The sequence below is a fragment of the Drosophila takahashii genome, chromosome 2L (assembly GCF_030179915.1).
Source record: "Drosophila takahashii strain IR98-3 E-12201 chromosome 2L, DtakHiC1v2, whole genome shotgun sequence".
Lineage (NCBI taxonomy): Eukaryota > Metazoa > Arthropoda > Insecta > Diptera > Drosophilidae > Drosophila > Drosophila takahashii.
Genome location: NC_091678.1, coordinates 30,145,103 through 30,164,889, shown reverse-complemented (window position 1 = coordinate 30,164,889; position 19,787 = coordinate 30,145,103). Strand labels below are relative to the sequence as shown.

At 41.3% G+C, this 19,787-nt stretch overlaps 1 protein-coding gene across 6 annotated transcripts in view; it reads left to right on the top strand.

Moving 5' to 3' along the window:
* The window catches only part of DIP-epsilon (Dpr-interacting protein epsilon), a 293,049-nt gene that overhangs the window by 182,978 nt on the left and 90,284 nt on the right, over positions 1 to 19,787 (top strand). For all 6 annotated transcript variants that reach the window (XR_011420230.1, XM_070219387.1, XM_070219383.1 and 3 more), the window contains one exon: positions 3,191 to 3,407. Coding sequence is in view for 5 of the 6 variants with exons in the window: in XM_070219383.1 (XP_070075484.1) it covers positions 3,191 to 3,407 (217 nt within the window). In the remaining variant the exon portion in view is untranslated. The remainder of the gene's footprint in view (positions 1 to 3,190; positions 3,408 to 19,787) is intronic.

Below are 19,787 nucleotides of genomic sequence, written 5' to 3'. Positions count from 1 at the left end.
GAATACTGCTCATGCGTATGGTCTCCACAGTATGAGCACTATCAAGACATGATTGAGTCCGTTCAGAAGCAGTTTCTCCTATTTGCCTTACGTGGTTTGAACTGGGACTCTGGAAGCCGACTACCTTCCTACAAAGACAGGCTGCGACTTTTGAATCTGCCAACTTTAAAGCATCGTCGAATATGTACTGGCGTGATCTTCCTTCACAAGCTCCTTACTGGCGGTGTGGACTCACTTCACCTGATAACGTCCATAAATTGGAACGTTCCTTCTAGACCAACTCGTCGATTTCGGCCATTAGCACTGGAAATTGCCAGGTCAAACTACTCCCGTTTTGACCCATTCCGAGTTTTATGCGACAACTATAATGAATTGTACCACTTATTATCCTATGAGTGTTCCTACGATGTAAATTCAACCAGAGTCACTGCGTTCCTGTCTTCCGCAAATAATCAATCATATTGAAAATTTCTTGTATATTTTTTAAGTCCAATGAGCTGTTCATAGCTTTATATTAAATAAATAAATAAATAACTTTTTTCCCGTCCGTACAAATGTTCCAAATTCAAGGCAACTCAGATATTTTGCATAAAGAAAACAGTATTTTTTCTTGCAAATGCGGAGCCTCAAACGTGATTTCCAAAGAATAGTTTCTTTGGCATTATTGCTTATGCGGTTATTCCACCGCATTGTTCGTCTCATTCATTGGAGCATTTTTTTCTCATCCGATGCATGTAGCATGGTCTTACTCTCAGCAAACAAATCAACTGGCGCCAATTTTAAAATATTAATTCTTTTATTAATTCGCTGTTGGAATGGCGATATGTATTGCAGCAACTCCTACAGGCAGTTTTCCAATGGATTTTGTGGTTTTTCTTCCATTTATAAATTGTTATTGGCACACCGCTTCTGCACAAACACAGCCAAAGATCAAATTTTTTATTCTTTGGGCCGCGGCTAAAGGCGTTCATCGGAATTCATCCGCTAAATCTGGTATTTTTTTGGTATTTCCTTTCAATTTCCTTAGCTCAACTGAGTACCGCTGTGAACAAAGTCCCCGGCTAAAGGCTTTAGCTACCTATTTGCCTCTCGCTTACTCCTATGCTTAGCTAGCAGTTTTCGTCGTACTGAGTACTAGGCTTAGGGCCGGTTTCTCGAGTCCCTCTCAAAGTCCCTGATACCTATCTGTCCGAAAAACTTAAATACCAGATATACTGTTCGTAAAAGCAAATCGGTTTTCTCGATTGTTTTAATTTATCTGAACGAGAAACAATTACAGAGTGCTGTTAACGCACAGAATTGTGCTGTGAAGCGCAAAAAATGGCGTGCTTCGATTATTTCATCAGCTGTTTGGGTATATTTCAAGGGAAAAGTCAGCTGTGATTTCGTTTCTTCTTCTTAGTTGGCTTTGGGAAATCAGCTGTCATTCTATCGATCCGAAAACGCTTAACAGGGACTCCGAGTCCCTGTCAAAGTTAGCTCTCACATTTATGCTCGAGAAAGCCAAAATGCCTTAGCAGGGACTTTATCTGTTCGAGAAATGTTAGCCGGCACTCGAGAAACCGGCCCTTAAAGTAATAAGATTTTTCGACTTGTGAAACTCTTAGCCAAACTGAGTACTAGGCTAGAAAGCCGAAAACTTCTTGGCTATTGCTCTCGGCCTTCGCTCTCTTGCCATCCGCTCTCTGGGTTTCGCTCTCTCAGCAGGCTCCCACAAAATGCAACGCAATAACTTAGAAAATCTAAATAAATTCGTTAAAAATACTTAAAAACAAGAAAGAAAGCTAGCTTCGGCCAGCCGAAGATTATATACCCTTGCAGATCGTTCCTATTAACTTACAAATCGCAAAAATTTTAAATGTCGTATTATTTTAATATTATGTTTTCTATCCTTCCCTATTGCAGCTATATAAAATAGTCGTCAAATCCTGATACACGTGTTTACTTATTTTCCGAATAATACGTGTAAAAAAAGTTTCAGGGAAATAAAAAATGTGAAATTTTTTTTTGGCCAAATCTGTGAAATTGGATCAATAATAAAAATTGATTTGATGCTTTTTGGTTGAATTGTCAAACCTTTTACGACTAATTAGGTGCTATATACAAATTAGAAAAATACAATTATTATTTCAGCGGCATAATTACTTCGTTCCGTACTAAAAATAACGCTCACATTTCAAAATTAAAACATTAATGCGTCTATAAACTTATATAAAATGACCTTTCTAGAGACTACTGCCCGATATGATAAAATTAAAAACAATTACATATGTATGTACTTTGTACAGCCCAAAACATTTAAAAAAACGTGTTAGAAATGACTGATTTTATGGCAATACACACTTTATGTTACAGTTTTTAACCTTAATTATTTGACCAGTATAAGTTATTGGAATTAAAAATTTTAAATTTAACGTTTAAATTCTAAGTGACTTATCCAAACAAATCCCAAAACAAGAAAGGAAGCTACCTTCGGCCAGCCGAAGCTTATATACCCTTGCAGATAAAAGAATGCTCACTCGGTGCAGTTCCAGGGATTCCAGATTCAGCGTTCCTATTTATTTAAATTTTGTTTTTAAGCAGTCAAGAATTAAAACGTCTACTTCCTACAAAGTTACAATGAATTTTCTTATATTTGTTTGAATATTCCTATAAGAGCCTTAAGATATAGTGGTCCGATCCGGCTCGCTCCGACATATGTACTACCTGCAATAGAAAGAAGACTTTCAGGAAAGTTTCATCGCGATAGCTTTAAAACTGAGAGACTAGTTCGCATAGAAACGGACAGACGGACAGACAGACAGACGGACAGACGGACATGGCTAGATAGACTCGGCTATTGGTGCTGATCAAGAATATATATACTTTATGTGGTCGGAAACGTCTCCTTCACTGCGTTGCAAACATCTGACTGAAATTATAATACCCTCTACAAGGGTATAAAAAGCATATATATTGGTCCCTTTCTAGGCCTCTAATGAATGCTTTAATGAATGAGCCGAACAATGTAGTGGAATAACCGCATTAGAATTGTCCATAGAAAACGTCACCCCCTATAACTTGATGACCTTAAAATCGACCCACCCTAATGCACTTGCCCTGTGAAGATGCGACTGTTGCGTTTCGATGCACTTATCAAAATCTTGTTCGTATCAACAGGGTTTAATAATTATAACATTTGGCTTTCCAGGTCGCGTGGATGCATTTCGAGCAGTCGGCCATACTTACCGTTCATAACCATGTTATAACGCGTAATCCGAGGATTAGTGTCACCCATGATAAGCACGACAAACATCGCACCTGGTTCCTGCATATCAACAATGTCCAGGAAGAGGATAGAGGCCGATACATGTGCCAGATTAATACGGTTACCGCCAAGACCCAATACGGATTTGTCAAAGTTGTTGGTAAGTCTTCGATTGATAATAAAAAGCCTGTATGGTCCTACCATTAATAAACCAAAAATAACTCTTTGGGCCGTTTTTTCGTTCGTACTTTAATTTGCCTGCCGGGACATCGGAGCGATAAACAAAGAATTGTTTACTTGTCCTTATGTTACTCCAGGTAGCTAAAAATTTTGTCGGAGTACTTCATCCACCTTTTCAAATCTGTGCGGGTGGATTTGTGCGGACATTTGCAAGCGTTGCCAAAAAATAGTTTTGCGACTTGAATCTAAAGCAAAGAAAGTTACTGCATTCATTTTGTTTAACTAATTCTATAGAATCCCATTATTACAGGGAAACGACATTACAGCCATCGGTTAAGCCTCTAATAGCACTTAGATTCTAAGCAAGCGGCAGTTTTCTTACAACTTTAGGCCAGTCGAGTTGCTAAGGAAGTTTCTTTTGCTATAGCGTCCTTATCAAAATTTAGCGCCTTGATAAATTAGTCAAATTCTACCTTGCAGGACGGACAAGAACAACGCCCTTAACGAGGTAAAGGGTCGTGACGATCGAACAATCAGTATACAGAAGTTCTGATATCACATTTTGTTACGAAAAGTGCTGGATCATTCGACTAAATAAAACCATACAATTTTTTCTGCTGTTTTTTCGAAAATATGAGGTACTTGTCGGGAAAAACAGCAGAAAAAAATTGTACGGTTTTATGGTTTAGACAAAAAAAATTTATAAAAAGTATCTTTTGTATTATAATTATTTTTTTTCGTAGACAAATGGTTTTCGAAAAATCGTAAAAATGGCGTCAGAAATTTTCAATCAGTCGATAACTTTACCCTCTACTCAACTTCAAATCCCACCTGAAAAGCTTTCAAAAGGTTGAAAAGGCAGCCTGCCAGGGGATCACCGGGTCGCGAGAAATGCTCTTTGGTTTGACGCACTGCAAATCTTTAGTCCGAACGCTACTGGTCACGGATAAATACTCCAAGCCATGGGGTGTCGATTCATATCAGGAGAATGCGACTACAACCCCCAGAATTTATCTGTGGTAGAAAATACGGGATCTCGATTCCTTCAATCGCATTATTCACAGATGGATCGAAGACGGAAGAAGGCACAGGAGCACGAGAGACTCCTAGACTGGTGTAGCGTCTTTCAGGTAGAGATTTATGCTATCTGGCAGCCTGCAAAGCTGATCTAGAGTTGGGAACCTCCTCCCACCTCAGCGGCCACCCTTGTGAACAAACAGGCAGCAATCAAAGCTCTACAATAGAAAATGCCTGTGAAGGGAAAAAGGCTGGAATAGTCTGCTAGGGCGGGCCGAATGAGAAAATATTAGAAAGTCTATTTAATGACGAGTGTAATAATTTTTCGTCACAAATGTTGATATCAGAACTTTTGTATGTTGAAGGTGCGATCGTCACTAGTTTTTTACCTCGTTAAGAGGTGTTTTTATTTGATAAATTATAAGTATTAGGAATAAATTAATCAGACTGAGTCAAAAAGTAGCAGACGACTATGTCAGATGGATTAAGACTGGCATATCGCGATCAGCGAAAAGGGGGGAAGTCAGCAGCGACATTATGCAAACAATTCAAGATGGTGTAATACGCGCGAGTTGACAAAAGGACAGTAAGCAGGACATATACGTACGGACGGTTAGTAAATCTACATACACATACATTGCATCTTGTTATAGATAAATATTAATATATATATACCTACATTATAAATAGAAATAGTTTAGAAGGGGGAAAAAGATTCTTTAAATTAAAATTAAATTTAAAATTAAATTATAACTGATTGTTTCTTTTCTGAGAGTTCCAAAAAATCCTGTGGCATCTGACGACCGGAGGCGATAGTTAAAGTCCTCTGTAGCGATCAGATGAAAGTTCAGGATGACCTCGACTGTCGACAATGGGGTAGTGAGTGGCATCTTGGACGACACAGGATGAGTCCGGCTGGAGGAATCTGGCATTTCTTAACTACAAATCGTCAATCAAAATTGATGATTTTGGTAGTTGACGAAGCCAGGCAGCAATGTTTTGTTTTTAATTCTCGCAAAAACATATTTGGCAACAATGAATCACACACACGTCACTTACAATCCGGGGAACCTATTTCCTCCATCACACAATGAATTTGATTGGAAATCCGTCGAATTATTTGAAGTATTACTAGCTTTTACCTTACGTTCTCTATATCCGGAATAACTCGATTTTGGGGTATACATTTTTTGTCTATTTCTGTTGAATATGGCGGATGGAAAGAATTCAGAGGCGGACCAGGCAGAGAAAGGAGCTGAAGGATTGATACCAGGGACAGAAGGGAGCCGATTGAGTTTACAACAGAGGGGATTCGTTCCAAGGAGTCTGAATCTGGACCCATCAGCCACTCCGCTTGGGACTTTTTCACATGTTCAGCTAGATCCTATCCAGGAGCAGTACAGCATGGAGAAGGCCGAAGCACACCGATCCCAAAGTCGCAGAGAATTCCAGGGTATGATCCAGGCCTCCCAGGAACAGATAAGGGTGGATATGACACACCTCATGGATGTCCGGATCGAACAATGCATGCGGGCCGGATTCGCGGACTTGATGAAGAAGTTAGACCTTAAGGATGCAGCTTCAACGACGTCGTCAAACGGTTCAGGCGCTCCGCTGGGGTACTCCAAAGGAAACCTGGGTTTGGAGAGACAGAGGGTCGACGAAGTCAACAGGAATGGTCAGGACTATACAGCGAGAAACTCTTGGCAGAATTTTGGGCAAAACGTCGCGCAGAATTTTACGCTTTTGTCCCATATGCGTCCACAAGGAAGGCCAAACTGCGCGAGAAACCTCGGATTCGCGCCAGCACAGGGTTCCAACAACAATCCGGGACTTGGACAATGCAACCAGGCCAGATCACAAGGCGCTGATCCAGGAGTTCCGTTTAGGTATGGTCAGTGCTGGGGTATCCAGCCCGAATTACAAGATGGACGATCCGCAAACTTTCATCGTCAATATGCGCCGATGTACAAATGGGGCTTTAGTTTCTCTGGCAATCGGGTGGGCATGAGTGTCGAAGATTTCCTTTTTAGGGTCGAGCATTTGCAGCAGCGATATGCAATGCCGTGGCCGGAGCTAATGAGGGATTTCCATCGACTGTTAACGGAGGATGCGTCGGAATGGTACTGGTTGTTGATCCGTACTAGACCGCCAAAGTCGTGGGTGGAGTTGCGACAGGCCATGGAGCGTCGCTTTAGCGACAAACGGAGCGACTATGACCGTATCCAGGACATTGCCGAGCGGAAGCAGAGACCCGGAGAGTTACTCGACGACTATTTTGCGGCGATAAGACGATTGGTAGCCAGAGTGTACAACACGGTAGACCAGGACTGGATAATTCGGACTATAAAAAGGAACCTAGCGGAGCCAGTCAAGCAATGGGTATATCCGGTTCGAGTCTTTACGCTGGAGCACTTGCTGGAAGAATGCAAGGAAGCGGAAAGGGCATTTAGTCCAGAATATGGAAGGCGGTACGACCGAGTCTCTACGGTACCTCGACCAAGACAAGAAAATAGGATTGGAGGAGTCGACGAGATTCGAGACTTGCCGTTGGACCAAAGGAACCAGGACTCTGTGGAACATCAAGATTATCCCATTGAAGCCGTCTATACGGGAGCGGTCAAGAAAGCATTGATATGTTGGAACTGTCAAAAGCCGGGTCACCTCTTCAAACAGTGCGGCGTCCCGAAAGTGAGTCAATTCTGCTACAAGTGTGGATTGGCAGACACACTAACTCCGCAATGTCCCAATTGTAAACAGGGAAACGCTTTTCGGAACGCAGGGTCAGCGGGCAATCAGCGTTCCATGAGGGAGTCCGCGGAGATAGAGAAACGCCTACCCAACTGAGAATAGCAAAAAGGATTCCGGAAACGAACGATTCAGTCCAGGAAAATCCAAGGAACACGGTTTATATGTCCCTGCAGGAGAGAGTACGGCGATATAAAGAATTACGGGATCGTTTGTTTGGTGAGAATCAGCTGGCTGGGATGAGGGTCATCACGATGAGGGTCAAGAAGGCCAGGGAGCGGTTCAAAAGACGTAAACAAGACAGGCGGAAACTACAACAAACAGTGACGGCAATCGGATCGCAGGATAACGGCAATAAAGATCCCCGTCCATATGCGGTAGTCCAAGTGGCGGGATGCGCGGTGAGAGGATTGCTGGACTCGGGAGCGTCACTGAGTGTACTGGGAAAAGGATGTAGAGAGTTGGTCAGTAAGCTAAAAATCTCATGGAGACCATTCCACGCAAAAGTGAGAACAGCAAGCGGATCTACACAGAATGTTCTGGGAAGAATCACGGTGCCCATCACGTTCAAGAATACCACAGTGAACATGGAACTATTCCTGTGTCCTACATTGGATCAAGAACTATATCTGGGAGTGGACTTTTGGAAAAGCTTCGACATAGCACCGGAAGTTTTTGGAATCGAAGAGATATTGTCCGGTTCAGAAGTTAAGAAGCCGCCGGAAAAGGCTGAGCCAGAACCGCATGTTCTGAATGCAGAGCAACAACAGCAACTGGATGAGGTCAGGAAATCATTTTTGTCGTTTGAGGAGAATGGACTGGGGCGAACTGGAAAAATGAAGCACGCCATAAAGCTGGTGCCAGGCGCTACGCCCGTCAAGGATCGCCACTATCCGGTTTCTCCAGCAGTCCAACAGCTAATATATGAGGAAATCGATGAGATGCTTCGCTTAGGGGTCATAGAAGAGAGCGACAGTCCGTGGAGTAATACAATTACACTAGTAAGGAAGCCAGGAAAGAATCGCCTATGTTTGGATGCTAGGAAACTCAATCAGAGGACCGTCAAGGATGCATATCCGCAGCAGAACATAGAGGGAATTTTGAGCAGGATAAACACGACCAAATTTATATCTAGCGTCGACCTCAAGCATGCTTTCTGGCAAATCGAAATGGAAGAAAGCAGCCGGAGATATACAGCCTTTACCGTGCCAGGACGCCCTCTGTATCACTTTGTCGTGATGCCTTTTGGTCTCACCAATGCCGCTCAGCGCCTTTGTCGGCTGATGGACAAGCTAATACCTCAAAAGCTAAGGGAAAAGGTGTTCCTGTATCTGGATGACTTGTTAATAGTGTCTCCAACGTTTGATGAGCACTTGGTCACTTTGAGAGAAGTTTCCCAGTGCCTGAAAGAAGCGGGTTTGACCATAGGACTCAAGAAGTCGCACTTCTGCTTCAAGGAGCTGCGGTATTTGGGTTTCGTTATTGGCGGAGGGGTTCTGAAAACTGATCCTGGCAAGGTAGAGGCTATCAAAAACATGCCCATTCCCAGAAGTGCAAAAGAGGTAAGAAGATTCCTAGGAACAGCCGGTTGGTATCGGAGGTTCGTACAAAACTTTGCAGAAATGGCAGCCCCGCTGACAGATACACTTAAAAAGGGAAAAAAGTTTGAGATGACCAAAGAGGCCAAGGAAGCTATGAGGCAGCTACAGGAAGCGCTTATGACTGCACCTGTTTTGCGACATCCGCACTTTGGAAGAAGATTTTTCGTCCAATGCGATGCATCAGATCATGAAGTAGGAGCTGTTCTCTTTCAAGAAGAGGATGAGGAAGGCGAACGCCCAATAGCTTTTTTTTCCCAGAAGCTCAATTCTTGCCAGCGGAACTATAGCGTGACGGAGAAGGAGATGGTCGCTGAAGTTGCAGGCGTTTGATTTTGAAATCATCCAACGGAAAGGCTCGGACAATGTGGTAGCGGATACGCCGTCGAGAACGGTTGAGGAAATTGAGCAGGATGACGAGTGGCTACTGGGATTTGAGACTACTGAGTTCAAATCGGAGGACTACGTGGAGTTACGAAAAGACATGGAGTCCAACAAGGAGCAATTGCCGGATATAAAAGTGGTGGATGGTTTCATATTTAAACGGAATCAGGCGTGTGGCAGTCCCGAGCTCGAAGAGCATAGCTGGAAGCTATGGGTGCCGAGCTCATTGACTCCGATGATGATCGAGCAAGCACATTCGCCCCATACAAAAGCTCACGGAGGGATAGCGAAAACTTTAAATTTCCTGAGGCAGCGATTTTATTGGCCCGGAATGGTGGCTCAAGTCCGCAGGTTTGTGAGGGATTGTAAGGTATGCGCGGAGACGAAATCCACTAATAAGGAACCACGACCTGGCATTGGAGAGGAAACGGTTACGTATCGCCCGTTCCAGAAAATTTATATAGATTTTCTGGGAAAATATCCCAGGTCAAAGGGTGGGCACGCCTATATCTTTGTAGTAGTGGATCATTTCTCGAAGTTTGTGTTTTTGAAAGCAATGAAGGAGGCCACGACTGCTGCGGTAATTAAATTCCTGACTAAGGAAGTTTTCAACACATTTGGATTCCCTGAGGTAATCCATTCAGATAATGGCAAGCAATTCGTGGCGAAGAAGTTTGTGGAAATGACCCAGAGCTACCAAATCAGACACACGAGAACAGCGATTTATTCTCCTTCGTCAAACGCTGCGGAAAGAGTGAATCAGTCCGTGCTTAACGCTATTCGAGCATACTTGGAGGAGGATCATCGCGACTGGGATTTGTTCCTGCCGGAGATCGAAGCAGCTCTGAGAAGCGCGATCCATCAGGCTACAGGCGTTTCACCGTATTTCGCACTGTTTGGACAGCACATGTATACAAGTGGGGCCGATTATCAACTGGCAAGGAAGCTGCAGTCTTTGGAGGACAGTGAGATAAGGAACCTACGTCAGGAAGATAGATTTGCATTGCTGAGAGACACGATCCGTGAAAACTTGCATAAAGCACACGAGTCTAGCGCACGATACTTTAACCGGAGGACGCGAGAGGTAAGGTTCAAGCCAGGACAAGAGGTCTTCCGAAGAAACTTTGTTTTGAGCGATTTTAGCAAGAATTTCAACGCAAAATTTGCTCGGAAGTTTCAGAAGTGTAGGATCCGTAGACCGATCGGAAACAATATGTACGAGGTTGAGGACATGAATGGAAAGTCGGGAGGAGTGCTACATGCAAAGGACCTAAAGCAGTGACAAAGGAGACCAAAGCGACCAAGAACGGCACACGAAAGGATAGGAAGGAGATTTTAGCCATCGATGAAATCTGAAAGAGAAGATAAATATAAATCTGAAACCATTAGTGTGCATTGTTCTGCAGCTCACGCAGGATTCCTGAAGAACATATGTATGAAACAAGTAAAAATTTTCCTCCATGGCAAGCGGCCAAACGGATGTGCGTCAATCTCAGTCAGGTTCGTGGGCAGTTTCCCTCGTTGGGCGCTTCTTTAGGCATCCAGTACGGCCCTGTGTGGACATCCATCAGCATCTGGTTTAGTCATTACTTGCTTTTAGGCCAGTTTTTCACTGCCAATTCAATGTTTACGAGTTTAATTCTTGTCAGTGTGGTTGTTGTGGCCACCTTTAGAAATCGATAAGTTACCCAGCAATCGGTTAGGTCCTGCCAACTTATTTTTAGCGGCAAGCAGTGCCGGTAGACCTGCCAACCTGGCCATGGGGCGTAGAATGATGGTCACCCGGGTCAACGACCCGGAATTTTTTGAATTCGAAACAACGGAGTTCTGACTCCATGGCTGGGCGAAGAGAAAGAGAGCGAAAGATAAAAAAACTTGAAAGTCGATGAAGGGCGTTTTGGCTGCTGCGCTGCACAGTTTTTTTTTGAAGTTTAAATAAGTTTGTTTCTACGTAATTTTAAATCTTCTTGCAACGACATCGTCGGTCGCGCAGTAGCAGCAGCGCGCCAGTGGTTTAAATAAATTTAATTAATTTTGTGACACTAAGGATCCGGAAAGTAGCTGGGAAGCGGGAACGAGAAACCCCTTGAGGTGAGTGGTCGACGTCCAGGAGTGAGGCCGTGCTTATTGGCTTTTCCTTCTAGGCTCGACCAGACCCAGTGAAATCTTGAAGAGATTAGCCAGGTCACGACGGCTGACCTGGCTCAGATTTTTTTATTGGGAGTCCATAAATCCAGACGGAAGTCCCACGAGGAGTGACCATAACCTGGCGCTCAGTTTTTGCGAGACGGTTGCATAAGCCGGTCTTGGTAGTTTGTCATCGTGGAAGACCGACACGCCTCCCAAGTGGCGGCACCGGGAGCCAGTAGGCTTCAGTAATTTTTTTTTATAATTTTTAAGGATTTTTACAAGTTTTTATTTTGAGTTTTTTCTTATTTATTTATTTGTGTATTTATTTATTTATTTATTTATTCCATAATTTTTTTTGCCTTTATTTATTTATTTATTCAAATATTTACCTACTCATATATTTATATTATTTTTAAATTTGTTTCAAAAATTATCTTCAAGTGTATGTTAGTGCAGTTTTGTGTGAGTGTAATTTGTGTCTATATATATATATATATATCCATTGCTGGTGTCCCCCGCACCCCCCCCTTGAGAGCTCTTACGGGTAGGTCCAATTGCGAATTTAAGAAAACGTTCTGAAGGTTAAATGGGACTTATAATTATCTAAAAGGAAAACGATTACAGCATGCAAAATTAGGCTATACAGGTACCTGAAGGGATGTAATTATATACAAATTATTGTGTTAATAAATTGAGTTAAATATGGAGTAGTACATTTTTATGTGGGGGAAATGTAAACCGGGTAATGTGTAAGTGAATTGGGTGTGTGAATTGGTTAGGGGCAGCTGCAAAAGAATAATATGTTGCAAGCAGGCTGCAAGGTCGGGAGGGTAATTCACGGTCTCCAATACACCGGGAGACCAAATCCGTTGAAGCCAAACAAATATGTTGCGAGCGGTTTTGTTTTGTTTTGTTTTTGAATTTGAATTTGAATGTAGACGTGCAGTTCACTGTGTTGTATATCGTTGATTTTCTGTTAGAGGGTCAGCGTTATGTTTATTGTTATGTGTGCGGTGGGCAGGGTTCGGGGACTCACGGCCCAGACTTGAGCTAGTCGGCGAAAAGCCCGAAAACCACACAGGTCCTTAAACAGGATCATAACAAAGTCGCAAAACTTTATGAAGTGAAACTTCTTAAGGCGCGTTATGCATTTTCGGGGACGGAGTAAAACCAATTCCCTATCACCGTTGACAAACGTTCTCTTTGTACTCTTCTTTCCTCTCTTCGCTCTGAGCGCGCTCTGCGCTCCAGGGGGAAAGTGAGAAGTTGGTTTTTGTGTTCTTGAAATCCTGTTCCTTTTTGTAGGCGGCGGTGTGGGGTTAGATAATTTCTGAGCGTTAAATGGGGGTGGGCTTCTGAGAAGCATCAATATCAGGCCACTTATGCGCTGTGTGATTTCTGTGGCACTACGATTATAATATTTTTTAACAAAAAAATCACCAGCTTATAATATTAAAAAATATTCAAAAAATATTAATAATTGTTAATCAAATAAATTAAACTATATAACTATTATCATAATGTCTATAATCATAATATTAATTTATTTTACTCAAAATATTTACAAATGATAAGAATGAATGTGGGATTCAACAAAATTATAGAGAAAAGCCACGGTAAGACGATTCAAATATTTGATCACATTTATCAAGGATTGCCATTAACTTACATAGAAAACTATTAGTTTTTTTACATTTTTATACGTTTTCTGTGAAATAAAATAATTTGGTCGTCAGATCGTGGCCTAAGCCATTTTTAAGTGTTGTTAAAATATAAAAATTCGTTTTGGGTGGCATTGAATAACTCGAAAAATGCCTAATATACATATAATATACGTAACCTTTAATGATTACGGTCCCTGAAAAATGTTGATCAAACGAAAGATTTATTCGCGTGTGACCTTAACTTACAACGAAATTATGACCAAATGTTATCTGCCCTTGGCATGTTGGATTTATAAAATATATGATGCAGGGTCACATAAATTTAAAATTTGTTGAAAAAAGTGAAAATAGTTAATTTTAATCTAAAAAACAATAGGTGAGTGATAAAATAAATTTTGTCTTTTAATAATCTTTATTTCAGCGTTACAGCGGTAAGTACCACAGATATTTTCGCCCTTAATAAATATAAGCCTCCAGATGCTATCTTCAACACAAATTCTGCATTTCAGTGTCACTTGAAATGTTTTTAGTCTTCACCAGTTGTAAGTGGTGTTCTGTGTTCATTAAATGGTTGTATGAATAGTATTTCGTGGTTTAACTTAATCAACATATTACGTTTATTTCAGCCAGGCGGATTGAGACTTCTTGGGACCAGAATTGTTGCGCCTGTGTTTGTCATATTTTATTTTTTCTTCTCATAGTTTTTGATATAGATACACGACATAAAACAGCTGATCAGAGGGAAAATGATCGGCCATGGCAAACCAGGCATAATTTCTGGAGAGATCCTTAATAGTAATTACTCTTATTATTATTCCTGGTCTTACATTCATATCTAATTATTTTTGATATTTTCAGAAGACAGACAAGACATGGATACCTAAGAACTGCATTCGGCCAAGCAAAAACCGGGAATGCTTCAGGCATTAAATATTTTTAATTCCAATGCTTCGATTGTCAATATTATTTATAAATACACAAACAAATATTACAAAAAACAAGAAAGGAAGCTAGCTTCGGCGAGCTAATTTTCCGATTGTTCCTATGGCAGCTATATGATATAGTAGTTCGATATTGATAAAATTAAAATCGAAATTCGAAAACATTTAAATCAAGAAAGGAAGCTACCTTCGGCCCGCCGAAGCTTATATACCCTTGCAGATAAAGTAATGCTCACTCGGTGCAGTTCCAGGGATTCTAGATTCAGCGTTTCTTTTTTTTGAATTTTGTTTTAAGTAGTCAAGAATTAAAACGCCTACTTCCTACAAAGTTACAGTGAATTTTCTCATATTTGTTTGAATATTCCTATGGGAGCCTTAAGATATAGTGGTCCGATCCGGCTCGACATATGTACTACCTGCAATAGAAAGACGACTTTCGGGAAAGTTTCATCGCGATAGCTTTAAAACTGAGAGACTAGTTCGCATAGAAACGGACAGACGGACAGACGGACAGATGGACAGACGGACATGGCTAGATAGACAAATCTATTGGTTTTTTTTTTTTTTTTTTTTTTTAAAACGGTATTTTATTTATCGAATCTTCTCTCTTAGAGACTAACGACAAGTTTGCAAATCTTAATCTAGTTTATATATTTTAATTAATTACAAATTAATAATTTTTTTTGTTTTTTTTGGAATAACGGCCCTAACTATTGCTGCTGGGTGGGGAGGTCTCTTCGCCGGAGTCGTGTATAGCTTGTGGTCCAGATTAGAGACCGCGCAAGGTCATTAGGATGGGCCTGGAGCTTGAGATTATACTTTGTTTTCGCTTTGTCGAGTTCGTCTTTAACTAAGCCTATGTTTAGATCTTTATGAATATTTTCATTCCGTATATACCACGGCGCTCCTGTTATAGTTCTCAGTATCTTTGATTGAGCTCTCTGGATTATTTCTAAGTTGCTGGCACACGCGTTTCCCCATAGCTCGGACCCATATGTCCAAATTGGTTTTAGGACTGCATTATATAAGAGTATTTTGTATTCTAATTTTAATGGCGAGCGGGCGTTAATAAGCCAATGTAGATTGCTGGCTTTAAATTTTAAATGATTTCTCTTAGCTTCGATATGTTTACGCCAAGTGAGTCGTCTATCCAGGTGGACTCCTAGATATGTTACTTCAGTTGTTTGTGGCATAATAATGTTGTTCAGGGATAGTGAAGGGCAGGTTTGCCTGTTTAGGCTAAAAGTAACATGTTTACATTTTTGTTCGTTAACGTTTATGCGCCAGTCTGCTAGCCATTGTTCTAGAAGCACGAGGTGATCTGCTAGGTGTTGCGTTGCTCTAAGAGGACATTTAGACCGACTTAGGATGGCAGTATCATCGGCGAAGGTTGAGGTTGTTGTAAGAGTGGATGTCGGGAGGTCTGCAGTATAAATAATATACAATGTCGGCCCAAGCACACTTCCTTGGGGTACTCCAGCTTTTATTGGATGATAATCAGAGATGAAATCTTTGCATCGCACTGCGAAGCTTCTTTTTTGTAGGTAGGACTCCAAAATTGTATGCGTGCTTTGTGGAAGTATTAATCTGATTTTATGAATTAAGCCGTCCAGCCACACGCGGTCGAAGGCCTGTGCGACATCCAGAAAGACAGCGGAGCAATATTCTCGCCTTTCAAATGCATTTCGTATCTCGGAGGTTATCCGGTTCACTTGTTTAATAGTTCCGTGTTTTTCACGAAATCCGAATTGGTGCATTGGTATTGCATTGTGGGCTTGTAAGTATTGCTTGATACGACTGAGGAGGAGCTTTTCAAATATCTTTGATAGGCACGGCAGAAGGCTGATTGGCCTATATGACGATGGCTGGGACTTGTCCTTTCCGGCTTTATGGATCATTATGATGACAGACTTCCTCCATTGTTGAGGATAATATCCCAAATTCATCATGCTGTTAAATGTTATGGTTAGAAGATGTATTGCACAGTTTGGCAGTTCTACAATCATTTTTGGGGTGATGAGATCGTGACCCGGCGCTTTCTTTTTGTCTTGGGACTGTATGATTCTTGTAACTTCTTCTGGATGGTATATAATTTGCGGGCTAGCTTCAGGATTGGAGATTAATGGCAGCACAAAGCTATTCGTTGCTGGAAGTGGTTTGAAGACATTTTCTAAGTGGTGGGCAAATGTATTCGCCCTCTCTTCGTTGCTGCGGGCCCAAGTTCCTGTTTGCGTATGTAGGGGTGATTCACTTTCTATTGGTCGACATATGCCTGACTTAGCTTTCCACAGTGGATATCTTTTGCTATTTGGTGAGAGTTGCTTCATGAAAGATAGTTCATCTCTATTTTTCTCAGCTTCTAGTTCTTTGCGGAGCATGCAGTTGGCTATTTTTAGGCGCTCCTTGGAGGCTGGGGATCTATGGGATTGCCACTCTCGACGAAGCCTTCTCTTAGTGTATAGCAGTTCTTCGATGTGCCTAGAAGCACGTCTGCTGTTAAATGGTTTATTAGATGTTATAGGTTGCGTGGAATGTTGTGCAGCCAGTGTAATAACACTCACTAACTCTTCAACTGAATTGTCGAGGTCTTCTTCACAGGAAATGTTTGGGCGGTCATTAATATGAGTACTTACATACTTTCTGTATTTGAGCCAGTCTGTTTTACCAGTAGTTAGAGAATGTAACCGTTCTGTAACCTGAGGGTGGTCGTAGAGGTGAAGCAAGATGGGCGAATGATCTGATGATAGATCTGATAAGTGCTCCACACGCACATGAGCCTGCGGCACTCTTCTTGTGATAGCAAAATCAATCAGGTCAGGTTTCTTATTTGGATCTGTTGGCCAATATGTAGGCTTACCCGGAGAAATAAAGTCAAGCTTGTTTCGCGGAGTTATAATCGCGTTGTAGAGTTGTTTTCCCTTGGGGTTGATGAGTCGAGATCCCCAGTGGGTGTGCTTTGCATTGTAGTCACCAGCTGCTATAAAGCGGTCACCCAATACATCGAAGAAGTTTAGGAATTCTGCTTCGGTAATAGCGAAGCGCGGTGGGCAGTATATAGAGGCTAGGTTTAGGTAGCCGCTTTGGGTTTCGAGGTGTACTGCTGTTGCTTGAATATAAGTCGTAGCGAATGATGGCATCTCGTAATGCCTAATGCGATTCTTTATCAGAATTCCAGTACCTCCATGAGCCTTCCCATCAGGATGATTTGTCGAATAAAATGTATAGCCAGTAAGATGAAAATAGTTTTTATTTGTTAAGTGAGTCTCTGATATGAGCATGGCGTCAATGTCATATTGATCAAGGAACTGCATAAGCTCGTATTTGTGCTGCGAAATGCCATTCGCATTCCAGAAAGATATTTTAAAAGTAATCATCTAAGATTTTTGTTTGACTAAAAGCTCCAGGAGGAGATTTTGAGCGCGCACAAGCTCCTGCAGAGTTTGCTGCATTGCTCCCATTGTTTTTGTTATAGTTGCCAGCATTAATTCTATACCACTTGGTAATTGGGATGTGTTTACGCAGATACTTTCCGAAGTATGGTTCGATGCCTGTTGCTCCAACAATCCTGGAGTGGTTTGTTTAAATGTAGGTGTTGGAACTGAAGCGTAAGACCCGTTGTTGTAGCTCCTGTTGTAACTCCCGGTGTCGTTGTTGATGGTATGTATGGAAGATTTTGGCGGATGGCTGGGTTTCTAGCTGCAGTTATTTTTTGGGTTAGGCGGTTTTTCATCTCCTTATAAATACGGCAACCTCTGTAGTTGGCCGTGTGGTTTTCCCCACAGTTGCTACATTTTTTGGCAGATTGGTTCTCCTTATTTAGAGGGCAGTCCATAGTTAAATGTGCATCCCCGCAGACAACGCAGACTGCGCGAAGTTTGCAGTATGTTCTCGTATGATCATATTCTTGACAGTTCGTACATTGGATGGGTCCATTCCGTTTATGGGGTTCCTCAACCGTGATTCTGCGGTGCAATAGATATTGAAGCTTGTAGATTGGGTGAACTTCATTTTTATTTAAAGGCATATTTTCCGGTGTCAGTTCTATCTTAAACATTGGCTGGGGAATTTTGTTTCTGTTTATTATGTTTATAGCCGTTTTGGCATTAAAACCCTTTTCTTTAAGCCCATCTATTATTTCAATGGTTGGAACTGTTGATTCAATTCCTTTGATAACTACTTGTAGGCCTTTGCTACTTTTGAGTTGATAGGTATAGTAATTGGTTTTTCCCTCATCTAGGTATTTGGCCACTGATCGATAATCTTGTTCATCGTTTGCCTGAATTTTGGTTTCATTTATGTTACCTCTTTTTATAGAAGTGACATAGAACTTGTTAGCTCCAATTAGGTCAGTTATTTTTTTGACTAGCTCAGCACAATTTCCTTGACGAACATATATGGGTGGTGGCCTTGGTTTCTTAACAGTGGTTGTTTGAGTGGCAGCATTATCTTCGTCTGTGTCACTAAGAATCGAAAATCTATTATTGGTCAGCGTATTTTTCGGGACAGTGGTAGTATTTGATTTTAATACTTTTGGTGCATTGGTTTTTTTAGAAGATTGCGGGCTTAATTTTCTTTTTATTTGCACATAGCGATCGATTCCAGTTTGTATTAACGTTCCGTTAGCATTTTTAGTAGGTTTTTGTTGGGGGAAGGGGAGCTTGCCGGTCAGAACTGACGATGCCGGGCGCTGAGTGACTGCAGTAGATGTAGTTGTTGTTGTGTTGGTTGTTGTTGTTAGTGTCGAAGTCACAGTGGTAAATACGGGCATTGTGCTGGTAGTTGAGGTAATATTGCTTGTAAGGTCGTAGGGGTCGGGGGACGGGCATTGGTCACTCCACGGCTCATTGGCTTGCACATAATAATGCAGGGGAGAGCGAGCGCGCTCTCGCTGTGTTCTCTTGCAATGTTGCAGTTTTCTTTGGTACTATTGACTCATCAGCTCGTATGCAAAAGTAAGCGTTGTTTCTGATTGACGAAAGTCGACGTTCGTCTTGTTGTTGTTGCCGAGCTGTGCTCATTTTACTTAGGTTTCAGAGCTTACACTCTGACACGTTGGCTTTTAATTTATACTTTATAGATTATATTAGTAATTTATCACACTAATCTAAAATTTTCATGGGCAGCACGAGCACTTGTACCCATGCCTACCCAGAGCGTCTTTTCGCGAATTAAATTCGGTTATTTTCACTATATTTTGTAATCATTCGGCGGAGCGATACAAAAATACGTCTGATGTCGTTGACAGCACGGTCGGCTATTGGTGCTGATCAAGAATATATATACTTTATGTGGTCGGAAACGTTACTGCGTTGCAAACATCTGACTGAAATTATAATACAAGGGTATAAAAAGTCATATCCCAGAGTAGAAGAGAGTATGATAAAAACCAACGAAGCAATAATTTATTTCCTATTATATTCCCATTAATACTCCGGTCGTTCCAATGGCAGCCATATGATATAGTCGTCCGATTTGAAAAAAATTTATTCGAAATTCAGAATTAGATAAAAAATGGCATTTCCAAAGTAGGAGGTTATAGGTTCAAAAACACCAAAGATATAATTTTTTTAAAATTTTGTTTGCCGATTATTCCTATGGGAGCTATATGATATCAAATAAAAACACCTCTAAACGAGGTAAAAAACTCGTGACGATCGCACCTTCAACGTACAAAAGTTCTGATATCAACTTTTGTGACGAAAAATGATTTTAGATGCGACTAAATAAGTACGCTACCTAAAATTTACTCGTTCGGCCCGCTTTAGCAAATATTTAATATCTACACGAAAGTTTTTTGTTGTAGCGTGCCGAATGAATAAATTTTAGGTAGCGTACTTATTTAGTCGCATCTAAAATCATTTTTCGTCACAAAAGTTGA